Here is a 14,742-nt window from a genome sequence, read left to right as displayed (position 1 = left end):
GCCCAGAGATAATGCACTTGAGAACTCTTTTATGAGGTGATATTTATGGAGAAAAAAATAAACAAAAAAATGCCCCCATACACTATTCAATTACAGCATAGACATGAAAAGGCTTTGGAACAGACTTAGGCCTTGAGTTCCTCCCAAATGCTGTAATCACCCACCTAGGACAACCTATCATAGATACTTGACCAGTACAAGCCCCATGAGGGAATTTATCGACGAGAAAACAAGGTGAGTTTGTCAAGGAAATGTCCACATGACAGTAACAGCCAGGACCAGTGAGCTAGCTCAGCTGATAAAAGGTGCTTGGCACATAAGCCTAGTAACCAGAATTGGATCCCCAGCACCCTCAAAAAAGTTGAAAGGGGTAAGGCTCCACAAAGTTGTCCTCGAGCCTCAGCATGCATATATGACACTCGCACCCCTACACACATCATGTCCATACCCACACAATAATGATACATTCAAACAAACAAACCAAAAAACCAGATCAGAGTCACATAAAGGCTTCGGACAGTGGCCAGGGCCCTCACCCGGAGCTAGAATGCTGGCTGTTTGTATACAGATCCCCTTAATAAAAATGGAGCAAACAGCCAGGTGGTGGTGCGCGCCTTCAATCCCAGCACTCGGGAGGCAGAGCCAGGCGGATCTCTCTCTGTGAGTTCGAGGCCAGCCTGGTCTACAGAGCGAGATCCAGGACAGGCACCAAAACTACACAGAGAAACCCTGTCTCGAAGAACCAAAAAAAAAAGGAAAGAAAAAAAAAAGCAAATAGCAAGTATTTACCTCGAACTCATTACCAAGTGAGTTAACGTGAAAGAGCACTCCACACACGAATGCAGGGTGCTTTTTACTGTTGAGCCCTGGAAGGGAAGGCCACCGCTCGAAGCCCGCAGGAACGGGAGCCGGACCTCCGGCCCACCGCTGACCCTCGCCCAGCGTGCCTCGGTGTGCTGAGACGCCGCGACCGAGCGATCCGCCCAAAGACCGGCAGGCGGTGCTACCGCCCCGCGCCTGCGCGAAACGCCAACCGGCAGGAGGACAGAAGAGCCGCCTACCCGTCCGTGAAGCGCACCTCGGACAGCCGAACGCCTCCCAGCGGCCAGCCGCCCTCCCACCCCCAGGCACCGCCTCCCAACGCCGCGGCCAATCAACGGAGAGCAGGAAGAGGCGGGACCGCTCCAACACCTACTTCGGACCAGTCGGGTCCCAAGACTCGGGGAGGGCGGGGCTTGTCTGACCACCCAATCCAAGATTTGAGGGCGGTTACATCCGGCACTCCCGCGACCTTGACTCCGCCCCCCGCGTTGACGTATACTTGCCAACCTATAAACGCCCGAGCCACGGGGGAGGGGGGAGGAGGCGGAGAGTGGGAGGAGGCGGAGAGAGGAAGGAGGCGTTGGCTGAGGAGGAAGAGGGAGGAGGGGCAGGGAAGTTCTGGCGGACGAGAGGCCGAAGACTCCAAAGAAGACGACAGGAGGCTACAGTGGAGTTCCTCGCTGCCCAGCGGCCTTTCCGGATCCTTCTAGACACAAGTCAGTCAGGGACGGAGGAAAAGGAGGAAGAGTCTTTTATGTCGGAGGACAGGGAGAGACGCTCCATCCGTCACCGTTGCCTCACATCCGGGGCTTTGGAAGGCAGGCTCCGCCCCCTTGCACCTTTCAAGGCTACCGGAGGCGTAGACCTCTTTAAATCTCCTTAAAGGGGTGGGCACCGAACTTGGCCGACTACAACGCCAGCCTTAAAGGGGAAACCTGCCGAAGCTGACACTCCTATTGGAAGAATTGGGGCAAGTGGAGTTTTCCTACCTCCTGTCCCACGCAAGAAGTTCCTTAAATTCATCTTAAAGGGGAAGTGGCAGCTTGTGGCGGACTAGGAACTTGACTGCGATCTCTTAAAAGGGACGGCCTGCTGTTTGAAAGCCTCCGGACTCTTTAAAGGGGTGGCCTCTTTCAGCCGGAGGACTTAAGACATTTTTAAAGGGGAGGTTGTGCTTTCCGCCCCTTTTAAAGGGGTGGCCCTTCCTCTTCCTCTGGGAGACTTGGCTCGACCCCTGGCACGGGGCCGCCGCCGCACTAGACCAGCCGGACACGGTGGAGTCGTCTTAAAGGGGCCGGGGGCTGGACAGTTTGAGGCCTCGCCTTAAAGGGACGGCCGCTCAGTTTTCGTCGTCGCGGCCCCGCCAGCCCTACAGGGGGGGCCTTCAGGCTTGTCGCCCCGGGGGCGGCGCCGGCTCTCTGGGCCTTGGCCTTGGGGCAAGCCAGGGGCCAGCGGATCCTGTTTTAAAGAGGAAGCCGGAGCTCTCCTGTCCCTGTGCAAACGCCAGCGCCGCGCTCGCGACCCCGGGCCTGTGGACAGGCCGCTTCGGGCCCCGCCGCCTCCGGATGCGGCGCTGAGGGCCGTCACCATGGAGACGGCCGCGGCCCCAGGCCCGGGCTGGGCAGCTGAGGGGGAGCGGCGGCGAAGACGTTGCTCGCGGCGAGACCGTGATCGGGAGCAGCGTCGCCGCCGTGGTCCAGGCGGTGACGCGCCCCGGGCCTTGTTGGCCGCCCCGCGCGGCTCTTCATCCTCGTCGTCACCGCCGCCGCCCGCCCGGCCCTGGTCGTCAGCTTCTTCTGGAGAGCGGCCTGGGGGCCTGAGACGGCGGCGGCCCCGACCCAGGCCTCGACCCCCAAGACCGCGAGCTCGGAAGCGGCCTGCCGGTTCGGGCAGCCGGGGAGAGGAAGAGGAGGAAGAGGACGAGGGGGCCGCGGACGACGGGGAAGCCGAGGAGGAGCCCGAGGAGGAGGAAGAAGAGGAGGAAGACTTGATCGATGGCTTTGCCATCGCTAGCTTTGCCAGCCTTGAGGCCTTGCAGGTGTGTCCTGATAGGGTTTGGGGGTCTTTGGGAGGAGGGGCAGAGGGGCAGAGAGGAGGATACAGCCCTCAGAGTGGATGGGGTTGAGGGGGCAGTGGTGACACCCCAAACCAGAGCAACCGGCTCCTCTGGCCTGGCTTCTGCCCCACCCAGGGTGGGAGGAGGTAGAGCTAGTCTCTGGGGACTACCTAAGTTACCCTGACTGAGAGGCATTTGAGCAGCTTGGTCACCCTTAGAGAGTTGGGGAGCTTTTCTTTCTCCAACCACTTCAGTCCCACCTCCTCTTCTACAGAAGGATGCATCTCTTCAGCCCCCAGAGCGACTGGAACATCGGCTGAAGCATTCTGGGAAACGGAAGAGGGGGGGCTCCAGTGGGGCCACTGGGGAGCCAGGAGACAGCTCAGATCGTGAGCCTGGCCGGCCCTCTGGGGATAGGCCCCGCAAATGGCCCAATAAGCGAAGACGGAAAGAGGTGAGCCTGTCCCAGATCCCAGTCTCCCCAAATTCCTCTGTCAGAATATCATTCATGTAGATTGGTTTTCCATGAGCATCGAAACTGCCAATCCTAAACAGTAATCCCAGTTTCTAAGAGCAGAGAGGAAGGCAGAGCAGATTGGACAGCAGCCCCCCCAGTCCAGGCCTGACAAAGACTTGACTATAGTCAGACTCACTTGCTTTTACTTGTGCTATGTATACTCCAAACATGCCGATAATTCAAGAGACACATCAAAGACACTCAGTTGAATTATAAATAAATTAGATGTCCCTGCCCTTCCCTCTAGCTGGTGGCAGCCTAGGGAGAAAGAAACAGTCAACAAGCACCTAGACCATTTTGAGCAGCTGTACAAGGCAGTGATCTGGGAAAGATCTAGAAGTGCTGCAGAAACCCACATGAGGAAGCCACTCATTCTGTCTGGGGGATGGGCAGAGGGTTGTGGTTAGGGAAAGCCCCCTAGAATGTCTTGGGCCCCAAAGTAGACTCAGAAGTTTGCTGAGGAAAGAAATGAAGAAAAGTTGTTTTGAACAAAATGTAAGATGTGAGAACCTGTTATATTATGAAAGTAGTAAGAGATTGGGAATGGAGGTGGGAAGTACCCGAAGAAAAAGCTAGAAAAAGTGATTGAGAATAGATTTTAAGTGTCCTTGAATGCCTTGCTGGGAGTTGTGGCCTTATACAGTTTCCTGGCCAGCCAGCCTCCCTTACCTCTGGACTCTGGTCTTCCTCAGGCTTTCTCCCGCCACTCTCTGGAAGCTGGATATATAGTAAGTGCTATCCACCTAGAATGGCCCTTCCCTTCCCCCTTGGGTCCCACTCCTCTTCTATCTCCTGATATCTCTCTCTTTCCTTCTCAGTGTGACGCAGAAAGTGATCTGGATGAGAGGGTGAGTGGGGCTAGGAATTGTTGGGTGGGCATCGCTACAGATGTAAAAATGGTCTGCAGCTTACAGAACTTGGACAAGCAGCAGACATCCTTCCCCTGAGTGGGACCATGGGTTGGTTATATTAAACCAGGATTAAGTTTTGAGGAGGAAGGGAGGGAAGAAGGAGGTGTTGGGGTGAGGGGTGAGGCCACAGTGTGTGTCAGAGGACAGCTTTCAGGAGGCAGTTCTCTCCTTCCACCATGTAGGCTCCAGGGGTGGGACTCAGAGACAGCATCAGGCCTCCCAGCAAGACCTTTACCTGCTGAGTGGTCTTGCTGGCCTGGCCCTATTGTTTGGTTTGGGTTTTTGTTTGGTTGGTTGATTGGTTGGTTTGGTTTTTGTTTTTCATTTTAGTTTGTGTATGGGTGTTTTGTCTGCATGTATGTCTGCGTATCACCTGTGTGCAGTGTCTGAGAAGGCCAGAAGAGGGTGTCAGATCCCCTGGAGCTGGAGTTACAGACAGTTGTGAGCCTCCATGTGGGTGGTAGGAGTTGAACCTGGATCTTCTGGAAGAAGAGCCAGGGCTCTCATCTGCTGATCTGTTTCTCCAAACTTATATTCTTGCCCTCCACTCGTTGTTTTTAGTGGTGGGCGTGGCTAGGGAACAGAGGATTGAGAGTTTGCTTATAGGTCTAGCGTCCTTCTCAGAGCCTTTGAAGCCTCCACTAGCTTTCTCCAAGAGTCCAAAATGAGTCCGGGACTGAAATGCTCCTCCCTGTGGCCATCAGGTCTGTCTGTAGAATTTGAGTCTTGCAGTGAGAACACCAGACCATGGTTGACCAGTGTAGGCACTCATCCTGGAAAGGTCTATTTCAATTTCCTCTTTTTTTTCCCCCTCACTTCAAGATAGGGTTTTTCTGTGTAGTCCTGGCTGTCCTGGAACTTGCTCTGTAAACCAGGCTGTCCTTGAACTCACAGAGATTCACCTGCCTCTGTCTCCTGAGTGCTGGGATTAAAGGCATACACCACCACTACCCAGTCTATTTCAGTGTCTTATTAGTAATTTTTGGAAAATAATGTGCCCTTGGAGGTAACGTTCTACCTCTTTACTCCTATAAGTAGCTACATTTATATACCCTAATGTGTGTGGGTTTTTTTCTCTTAAAGTTTTTAGACAGGGATTGTGGTGAGCCAGAGGATTGTGGTCCACCTAAGGGGGTGGTCACTATCCAGTTCTAGTTAATTATTGTCACATGAGAACGGGGTGGGGGGCCTTTGTCAAAAGGCCCTCAAGTCTGTTTTAACAAGGACTCTCCAGCTCTGAGAATATAACCAATTTAAAGGTGTTGTGGAGTTTTGTTTTGTTTTGCTAATATTCACAAATCATACAGATTTCCAGGCCAGATAGTGTTTTTTAAAGATTATTTTATTAGGACCAGGCATGGTAATGTACACCTTTAATCTCAGCACTCAGGAGTCAAAGGCAGATAGATCTCTGTGAGTTTGAAGCCAGCCAAGGGTATATAGTGAGACCCTGTCTCAAAACAAGCAAAAAGATTATCTTATTACTTTTTAGTTATGTATATGTGTATACAAGTGAGTACAGATGCCTGCAAAGGCCAGAGGCATCAAATTCCCCTGAAACTGGAGTTACAGGCAATTGTGAGCTATTTGACATGGGTACTAGGAATCTAACTTGGGTCCTCTGTAACAGCAATACAAGCTCCTAACCACTTAGCCATTTCTGCAGCCCTCCAGCAGTCACTCTTAGCTGACATAGCTTTGATCTGCTGTCATCTCTGCCATCCCTGCCTGGCAGAGCAGATTTTTGGCCTCAGTGCCCCACTTCCTTCTTTAAGCCCCCTAAAGCCCACATTCTAGTGGGTCATAGCTAGGCTGATGAAATAGACTTGCTACCACCACCAGTTCATAGCAGGCTCCAGAGGCTTAATAACCTACCCTTCCTCTGCCTTTCTCTCCCAGGTCTCCGATGATGACCTCGACCCTTCCTTTACTGTCTCAACCAGCAAAGGTTGGTCCTAAGGGCTGGGATGAAAGCATGAAAGGGACATGGGTGAGCATGAACCTCTGCTGAGCATGTCTACCGTCCTGCCCTCACAGCCTCGGGTCCTCACGGCACCTTCAATGGGAACTGTGAAGCAAAACTGTCTGTGGTCCCTAAAGTGTCGGGCCTGGAGCGGAGCCAAGAGCAGCCCCCAGGGCCCGACCCGCTGCTAGTGCCTTTCCCCCCAAAGGAACCACCACCTCCACCAGCCCCTCGGCCTCCTGTCTCATCCCCTACACCCTTACCAGCTACCCCCAGTCTGCCACCCCCACCCCAGCCCCAGCTGCAGCTCCGGGTCTCACCCTTCGGCCTCCGAACTTCCCCCTATGGCAGCAGCCTGGACCTCAGCACTGGCAGGTGAGTGTATAGGGTCTGGTCTGAGCTGGAAGAGCTACATTCTGTGATGGGACATGGAGTGAGTCTGACTTGGGAGAGGATTCTGAGATTGGAAAGTTGGAGTGACATTGGGGAAAATAAATTTAAAGAGATTACTGCAGGGCTTAGCTGAGCCCTTTATACATTCATGTACAAGGGAATTCAGTTTGTGCCTTTTCGAACTGTGTTTGCTGGTGAGAACTTTGTGTAAGGTGCATCTGCTACAGATAATGTTGTTGGGAACATACTTTGGGAAATACTGACGTGCTGGTTAACAATGCTGACTTTTTGGTCAGACCTAGATTTAAATTCTTGCATTGCCTAAACTTACTGGCTATATGATTTTTGACAATCACTTGGCCTCTTTGAGCTCAATTTCCTCTTTCTTATGAGATGAAATAATAATAGTACTTTTTCTTAAAGCTGTTTTGGGGATTGATTCTAAGTGAATGCAGTGTTTCCCCAAGTGTGTACACTCGTCATTAGCGGGACATGGAGTGATTTCAGGTCTTGGTTTGGTAAACTCTAAAATATTTAAAGTTAGCTGCTTTAGGAAAATATGATTAATACCTCAGCTTTTTGATTTAACATGTTACTGCTTAGGATAAGGCCAGGAAAAAGTGAGTTATGTTATAGAAAAGGAATTGGTATAGTACAGATGGTTGCATGGCTATAGTAACACTGGGCAAGGTGATGCTACATGCTGGAGACTTGCATTGGCTCATAAAGCAGAGGCCAGCAGTTGCTCTACAGTAAGTACTCATTAAAGGGTAAGAGTTAATGACACTATTATTGTGGGTTCCTCACTGTTGTTTGTCGTCATCATCATTGTTATTACTGAGAAAACTAAGGCTCAGAGAGGGGCAGTGACTTGCTCAAGGTCACCCAGGGTGTTCATGGCAAGATGGGCATAGAGTTCAGGCTACCTGATTCACAGGACAGGATAATGTGGTGCTGCTTCCACTGTCTTAGGGTGGGAACTTTGGTGGCCCATTGTAATTAAGCATCAAAATGAATGTTCTGTTTTGTGCTGTGGTTTAGTCAGAAAAGAGAAAGTCAAATGGCAAGACATGACAGAGGCATCTTTGTGAAAGCCAGATCTAAAGAGGAGAAGGGGTTGTTGGGTGTGGGAGGCATCTTATCCTGAGACTGGTTCTCCGAAGGGAGTCCCTGGGGGCCAAGTTCTACCATCTCCCACATTGGAGAACCAAGGCCACAGCATCACCCAGGCTTCTGACCCACCTCCTGTAGAGCTAGCGCCTCCCACCCCCTCACTCATCTCCCCACTTCTCTCCCCAGCTCTTCACGGCCGCCCCCCAAGGCCCCGGCCCCTCCCGTGGCTCAGCCTCCCCCCTCATCATCCTCTTCGTCCTCCTCCTCCTCATCTGCCTCCTCCTCGTCCGCGCAGCTCACCCACCGGCCCCCGACGCCCTCACTGCCCCTGCCTCTATCCACCCACAGCTTTCCTCCCCATGGGTTGCGCCCACCACCACCACCCCACCACCCCTCCTTGGTCTCCCCTGGCCCCACCCTGCCCCCACCCCCACCTCTGCTGCAGGTGCCAGGGCACCCTGGGGCCTCAGCCGCTAACGCCCTTTCTGGTGAGTTTGGGGTCCTGGCAGGGTGGAGTGGTGGGGGGCCATGGCCCCAAGCACGGGCTCAGTTGGCTTTGGCAGGGACCAAGGGCCTTTGGAGGGAGTGGCTCAAGGCTAAAGGGAAGGCCAGTCACCTGGGCCCAAGGAGGTTGACTTGGTGGCACCAGATATTAAAGCCTTCTTCCCCTCCCCTCCCACAGAGCAGGACCTGATCGGCCAGGACCTGAACTCTCGCTACCTGAATGCCCAGGGTGGCCCTGAGGTGGTGGGGGCAGGGGGCTCGGCCCGGCCCCTGGCCTTCCAGTTCCACCAGCACAACCACCAACACCAGCACACCCACCAGCACACCCACCAGCACTTCACCCCCTATCCCCCGGGCCTGCTGCCTCCCCACGGCCATATGGTGAGCTCCTCCTTGGGCTGCTGATAAGGCTCAGAGGCCTAAGGGAGGGTGTCTCCTCCAGGGGAAGGAAGATCCTGGGTCCCTGGCTGGCAGCTTACTCTTCCCTTCTCTTCCCTAGTTTGAGAAATACCCAGGAAAGATGGAAGGCCTTTTCCGACATAATGTGAGTGTGTGTGAGGGCGTGTGATGTGTGGGAATGTATGTATCAGTGGAGCTCAGTCTTCAACTCCAAAAGCAAGAGCCCTGAGCTTGGGAAAGCTCTTTGGGGGTGTTAGGGTGGATTCCAAAGATGGGTAGACCAGACCTGTGCTGCACTTCCATTCCCTGCTTGGACTAGTGCCCTTCTCTCCACAGCCGTACATGGCCTTCCCTCCCGCTGTGCCCGGGCTCCCTCCGGGTCTCCCGCCAGCTGTCTCCTTTGGCTCCCTGCAGGGGGCCTTCCAGCCCAAGGTGAGCTCCTGACCCAGAAACTACTACTTCCCATCCCTTACAGACATCCTGGACCTGTATCCCTTCCTCCCATCCCCAAAACTGTGTCTAGCCTCCTGCCCTTCCTTCTGGACCCAGGTTTTTGCAAAGCCACGCTCCCTCTCCTGTCCCATCACCCAGCTTAGTTTTTAGACCCCTTTTAACGTGGCACTGGCTCTCCTGTCTGATCCCTACACTCCCCTTTCCCAGAACATGAACCCTGAGCTGCCACCACGACTGGGGCCAGTGCTGAGCGGGCTCCCCCAGAAGGGGACACAGGTGAGGGGGGCAGGTCAGGCCCTGGGGGAGTTGGAAGGTATATTGAGGGGAGAACAGAGTTGACTAGAGGAGGGTGAGTTCCTGGCTCTTCCCTGCAGTCCACCCTCAGGAGTCTAAGGGGAGAACTTTTCTATAACCATCTTCTCAGGTATGAGGAATAAAAGGTTAAGGACATTGTCCCAAGAATACAGTAATGAATGGGGCAGTAGTTTTGTGTTTTGTTTGGTAATACTGGAGATCAAACTTAGGGCTTCATACATGCATTCTACCACCGAGTTACATCTCTAGCAAGACAGTGGTTTTTGTAGTGGTTTTCACATGTAAGTCACAGGATTCCCCGCCCCCCCAAGTGGCATCATACCAGGAAACAATGAAAAGATAAACTTATAAAGTGACCAGAGTCATTCCCCTACTCCCCACATGTCTCAGATCCCAGGGCTCTGAGAACACTGAAAAAAGTATGGAACATGTTTCCTGAAGGGTAGACTAAGTTTTCTGACTTCCTCAAAAGGTTCCCCCCTAAGGATCCCTCCCATGAAGCTGTTAGAGGACAGACTGCTCTCCGGTAGAGAAACCTGTCCTACCAGCCATCCCAACTGGGTACTTCCCTAGGATCTGGCTCAGAAACCTGACGTGGAAGGAGCAACACCTAGAGTGGGGGAAGAAATGGGAGGGAGTTGTGGCACTGCCGAGAATGGTCTGAGGGAGCCGTAGTCTCAGGGAGATTGTGGGAAGGGTGCTGCTGTAGAGATGGGACATTCAGGTCAGTGAAGAGGTCTGAATCGCCTCCAATCTCTCCTTTACCATCCCCAGATCCCTGATCATTTCCGGCCACCTTTGAGGGTGAGTTTGGTGAGGATCTCAGGCTGCATGAGGCTGGGGGCTGGTTTCAGGGTGTTTGGCTGAGGGGGTGGGGTCCTGCTTGGGAAAAATGAAGTTGAAGATGTGAAGGCAGCCAGAAGTAAAACAATAGAAAGGAGAGGGCTTTGAAGTCACAACCTGGGCTTCGATAGAACTGGCCATGGGACCTTGGGCAAAGCAGTTGATCTCTCTGAGCCTCAGTTTCCTAGGCTTTAAGATGAAGCTGGTCATCCCTCAGTTGTAGGGATGATGTTGAGGATGCTGTATGGCAAGGCTCGGCCCAGGGCCAGGCCTGGGATGGGTGATGAGTGAACATTTTTCCTTCCCTTTCCCTTTGGTCATCCTGGGGCGGCAGAAACCAGGAAAGTGGTGTGCCATGCACGTGCGTGTGGCTTACATGATCCTGAGACACCAGGAGAAGATGAAGGTACTGGGGGTGGAGGGCTTGGGAGAGTGGGTCTGAGAGTCGGGGTTTGTCTGAACTCTGGGTAGTGACCTTCAGCAAAGCTCAGAACAGTTTTAACAAGAAGCCTTTCCTACTGTCCCCATCACTGCTGAGCGGTTTTGTAGCACCTGGGTTCTCTGCCCAGTTATTGGTATGTTAGAGAACATGCTGAAGGAGGGGGTAGAAAGTACCTAAGTCTCCTTCGGGTACTAGCTAGCCCTTGGAGGGGAACTAGGGGTAAGAGTGAGAGTCAGGGACAGTCAATCTAAGAATAGGGTAAAAAGAAAAAAAAAAATGGAGACCAGACCTAGCTCCTTACTGCCCCTCTCCCTATGTCCCGTGCAGGGTGACTCCCACAAGCTTGACTTTCGGAACGACCTCTTGCCCTGCCTTCCAGGGCCCTACGGGGCCCTGCCCCCTGGGCAGGAGCTCTCCCACCCGGCCTCCCTCTTCACTGCGACTGGTGAGTCTGGCCAGCCCTCTCAGAGCCTATAGCCCAATGTCCACCTTGCTCCCACTCATCCTCACCAGAATCTCCCACCTCTCTGCCCCAGGAGCCGTCCATGCTGCAGCCAATCCTTTCACAACAGCTCCTGGGGCCCATGGACCCTTCCTGAGCCCCAGCACCCACATTGGTAAGAACCAAGAGAATTTTTTAATAACAGGAAGTAGAGATGGAAACCAGACCTAAGAAACAACTCAAGTTGGGCAGCTAGGGTTTGATTTGCTTTGTGACCTTAGGCAGTCACTCTCCCTACTCTGGGCTGTGATTCCCTCTTGTGTGGAAAGAGTATGGAAGGGCGGGATGGTTCCCACTCTGCCGCTGCTACTTCTGTCTCTGCAATAGCCAGTAATTGAGGATAGTGCTTCACCTGGGGGAGTGGAGAAGGAGGCTGTGCAGGCCTAAGAGAGAGCATGGTTATTGGCCTAGGGGACTTGAAAGTTCCCTGGGGTATAGGTGGGCAAAAAAAAAAAAAGGAGTTGAACCCAGATAATGGTGTTTCTGGCTAGAAGACTACGTGGTTCCCATGGAGGGGTGGGCTAGTTAACTAGTTAATTCTGACAGATTTAGGATACGTATGGAGTTAGAATCACGCTGAGAAAGTATTACAGATAGGGTGACGCCAGGCTAGTAGTTTGTTACAGAATTGAGAGCTGCCAAGAGGTCTCAGATACCTGGAGGTACAGATAAGAATTTGACTTTTAAAGTTAGAGGTGCCCCAGGCTGATGGTACTTTACAGCTAGATGACTTTCGGCAAGTCACCTCACGTCTCTGAGCCTGTTTTATCATTTGAAAGTGGGAACTGACTGTCCGTTTTACTTATGGAGATTGTAAAGAGGCTAAACAACAGTGTCTGGCCTGGCACAAGAGATGCTCAATCCATGGTTGTTATAACTAAGTCACTAAGAGCTGTTATACGTGCCTTTAATCCCAACCCTGGGGGAGGTAGAGGAAGGTGATGTCTGTGAGTTCCAGGCCAGCCACAACTATGTAGTGAGACCCTGTTTCAAAGAACAAATACCAAAACTCTCAGCCACCAAGGGCTCCAGCTCCTTACTGACCTGCCTCTTTCTCACCGTTTCTTTGGGCCTGCTCAGAGCTGGCTTCCCTGTGCTCCGACCAGTTTCCCTTTCCTCCACAGATCCCTTTGTGCGTCCCACAAGCTTCGCCTCCTTGGCTGCCCTCTCCAACGGGGCCTTTGGAGGCCTGGGCAGCCCCACATTCAGTGAGTGCTGGCTAGGGTGGGAAATGAGGGGTGGGAACTGTAACAACAGGGCTGTAGGGGCTGTATGCTCAGGCAGGGCCTGTGAGGTCATCTCTGTGGAGTGTCCCCTCCTGGCCCCTGTCACTTTCTACTTTACCTTCTACCCAGACTCCAGCGCCGTCTTTGCCCAGAAAGAAAGCCCAGGAGCCCCACCAGCCTTTGCCTCCCCACCAGACCCATGGGGCCGCCTGCATCGCAGTCCTCTTGCCTTTCCTGCTTGGGTCCGACCCCCTGAAACTGCCCGGACACCGGGCTCAGACAAGGAGCGACCTGTGGAGCGAAGGGAGCCCTCTGTCACCAAGGAGGAGAAGGACAGGTATGTCCTCTACAGAACTGCAAACACCCCCCACCCTGCAGTGCTGTCAGCCACAGGAATTCCTTCATTCTGTCCCCCTTGTGCCTGCCCACCTCCCCCACCAGGGACCTCCCTTTCTCACGGCCCCAGCTGCGAGTTTCTCCTGCTACTCCTAAGGCCAGGGCTGGCGAGGAAGGAGCCCGTCCAGCCAAAGAGTCTGTGCGGGTAAAGGAAGAGCGGAAAGAAGAGGCTGCTGCTGCCGTTGCAGCTGCTGCCGCCGCCGCCGCTGCCGCTGCTGCTGCAACCACTGGGCCTCAGGGCCTTCACTTGCTTTTGGAGAGGCCCCGGCCACCCCCTTTTCTTGGCCCTAGTCTGCCAGAGCGCTGTGCAGGCTTCCCAGAGCCAACCTGGTTGGCAGGGCCCCCACGCCTGGCCAGGCCACCGCGCTTTTATGAGGCAGGTGAGGAGTTGACTGGACCAGGGGCCATGGCTGCTGCCCGCCTCTATAGTCTAGACCCTGCTCATTCCCTGCTATACAGCCGTTTGGCTCCTCCACCACCACCTACTGCGACTCCAGGAACCCCTCACCTTCTCAGCAAGACCCCACCAGGAGCCCTTTTGGGAGCACCACCACCTCTTGTGCCCGCCCCTCGGCCCAGTTCCCCACCTAGGGCCCCTGGCCCAGCCCGGGCTGACAGGTGAGGAGAGGTGAGGGGCAGGGGCAGAGCTCCACCCCCTTTCCCCATTCCTTGTGACAAAGTCCTAGGGCTGAAGTTTTTAAGCCAGGGTTGGAAGGCAAAGGTCACAATCTCATGGCCATCTCTGAAGTCATGGACCTGGGAATAGAATCCCCAACCCCCCCACAAGGTCAAGTATCTTGTGGACTCTGGGGTCACTGGGAGGACAGAGGTCATAAGCCTCTAGAGAGAAGTGTGTGTGTGTGTGTGTGTGTGTGTGTGTGTGTGTGTGTGTGTGTGTGTGTGTATGCGTGTATGCACGCATACACGCGCATGAGTGCATGAGGGGGTCATTTCAGAGGTTATGGCTCATGACTTAAGGTGCACCAATGCCCCCTCTGAGGGCCTCTAGGCCCTTGGCCTGCCTCCCCAAGGGCTCACTAAGCCAGAGGCCAAAGTGCCCCCACTCCCTTTCACCTAACACCCAAATTCTCATGCCCTCCTAGGGCTGAGGAAGGAGGAACTAAAGGAAAAGGGGTTCCATGTACATATTTATCACCCCTTCCACAAATCCCCCAGACCTTTTGTACATTTTTACAGGGGTGCCCCTCCCAACAATCCCCTTCCTGGTTAATTAAATCCTCAGACTGGTGCTGTGTTCCTAGCCTCTGGCCTCTCTGTAGGGGGAGGGTGTCCCAGGGGAAGAGCCTGGAGGGGACAGACAGGAACCCAGGGCTTGACCCTGGGTTTGTAGGGTCCAGCAGGAGGTAGACCAACAGGGAAAGGGACCTGGAATCTAGGCTGGAGGAAAGGGCAAACACTATTTGGCTGTCAGCCCAGGTTCTCCCAGACTTGTTCTATTCATTCTGTGTGGCCCACAGCTGTAAAAGGCTCAGCCTTCAAGCCTCAGACTCCTCTTAATGGCTCAGTCCCTACTACAACCACCCTATCTCCAAGTGCCCCCAGGACTTCTGGGCCCTGTTCCACAGAACCCTGTCCCAAACTAGGGGAGAGGTGGCCAGAGAAGGTCACCATGAAACACACACCAAAGAAGGGGGTTGGTTCAGGGGTGGGCAACACAGGCAGCTTCTTCAGCAGCCTCCCAGCAGCAGCCCCAGCCTTCCCAAAGCAGCAGCACCTCCAGGCTGGGGCCCAACTAGAAGGCAGGGCTCAGTTTAACAAAACCGGAACTTTGATTTTTTTTCCCCCCAGTGGGGCTTATTCTGTAACATGACTTGCGAATATTTATATAAAAATGAGTGTTACAATGAGATACCCCCATCCCCTGGC

The 14,742-nt window shown here is 53.8% G+C and overlaps 1 protein-coding gene across 2 annotated transcripts; it reads left to right on the top strand.

Annotated features, from left to right (window-relative positions):
* The first annotated feature begins 1,328 nt into the window (after positions 1 to 1,328).
* Positions 1,329 to 14,725, top strand: Fbrs (fibrosin). Of its 2 annotated transcripts, XM_052713959.1 has the most exons (18): positions 1,355 to 2,860; positions 3,153 to 3,332; positions 4,088 to 4,123; positions 4,214 to 4,243; positions 6,206 to 6,254; positions 6,344 to 6,644; positions 7,962 to 8,263; positions 8,458 to 8,660; positions 8,779 to 8,823; positions 9,015 to 9,110; positions 9,339 to 9,407; positions 10,221 to 10,250; positions 10,624 to 10,695; positions 11,059 to 11,176; positions 11,268 to 11,348; positions 12,358 to 12,441; positions 12,589 to 12,796; positions 12,901 to 14,725. In XM_052713959.1, exons 1-18 carry the CDS (start codon positions 2,411 to 2,413, stop codon positions 13,475 to 13,477), a joined length of 2,931 nt encoding a protein of 976 aa, XP_052569919.1. In that variant the 5' UTR covers positions 1,355 to 2,410; the 3' UTR covers positions 13,478 to 14,725. The 2 variants fall into 2 exon arrangements, with proteins under 2 accessions (XP_052569920.1, XP_052569919.1); XM_052713960.1 differs by lacking the exon at positions 9,339 to 9,407 and having other exon boundaries at positions 1,329 to 2,860.
* Positions 14,726 to 14,742: the final 17 nt, after the last annotated feature.

The sequence above is a fragment of the Peromyscus californicus genome, unplaced genomic scaffold (genome assembly GCF_007827085.1).
Source record: "Peromyscus californicus insignis strain IS unplaced genomic scaffold, ASM782708v3 Scaffold_4__1_contigs__length_199733344, whole genome shotgun sequence".
In the NCBI taxonomy this organism is placed as follows: domain Eukaryota; kingdom Metazoa; phylum Chordata; class Mammalia; order Rodentia; family Cricetidae; genus Peromyscus; species Peromyscus californicus.
This window is presented reverse-complemented; position numbering and strand designations above follow the sequence as displayed.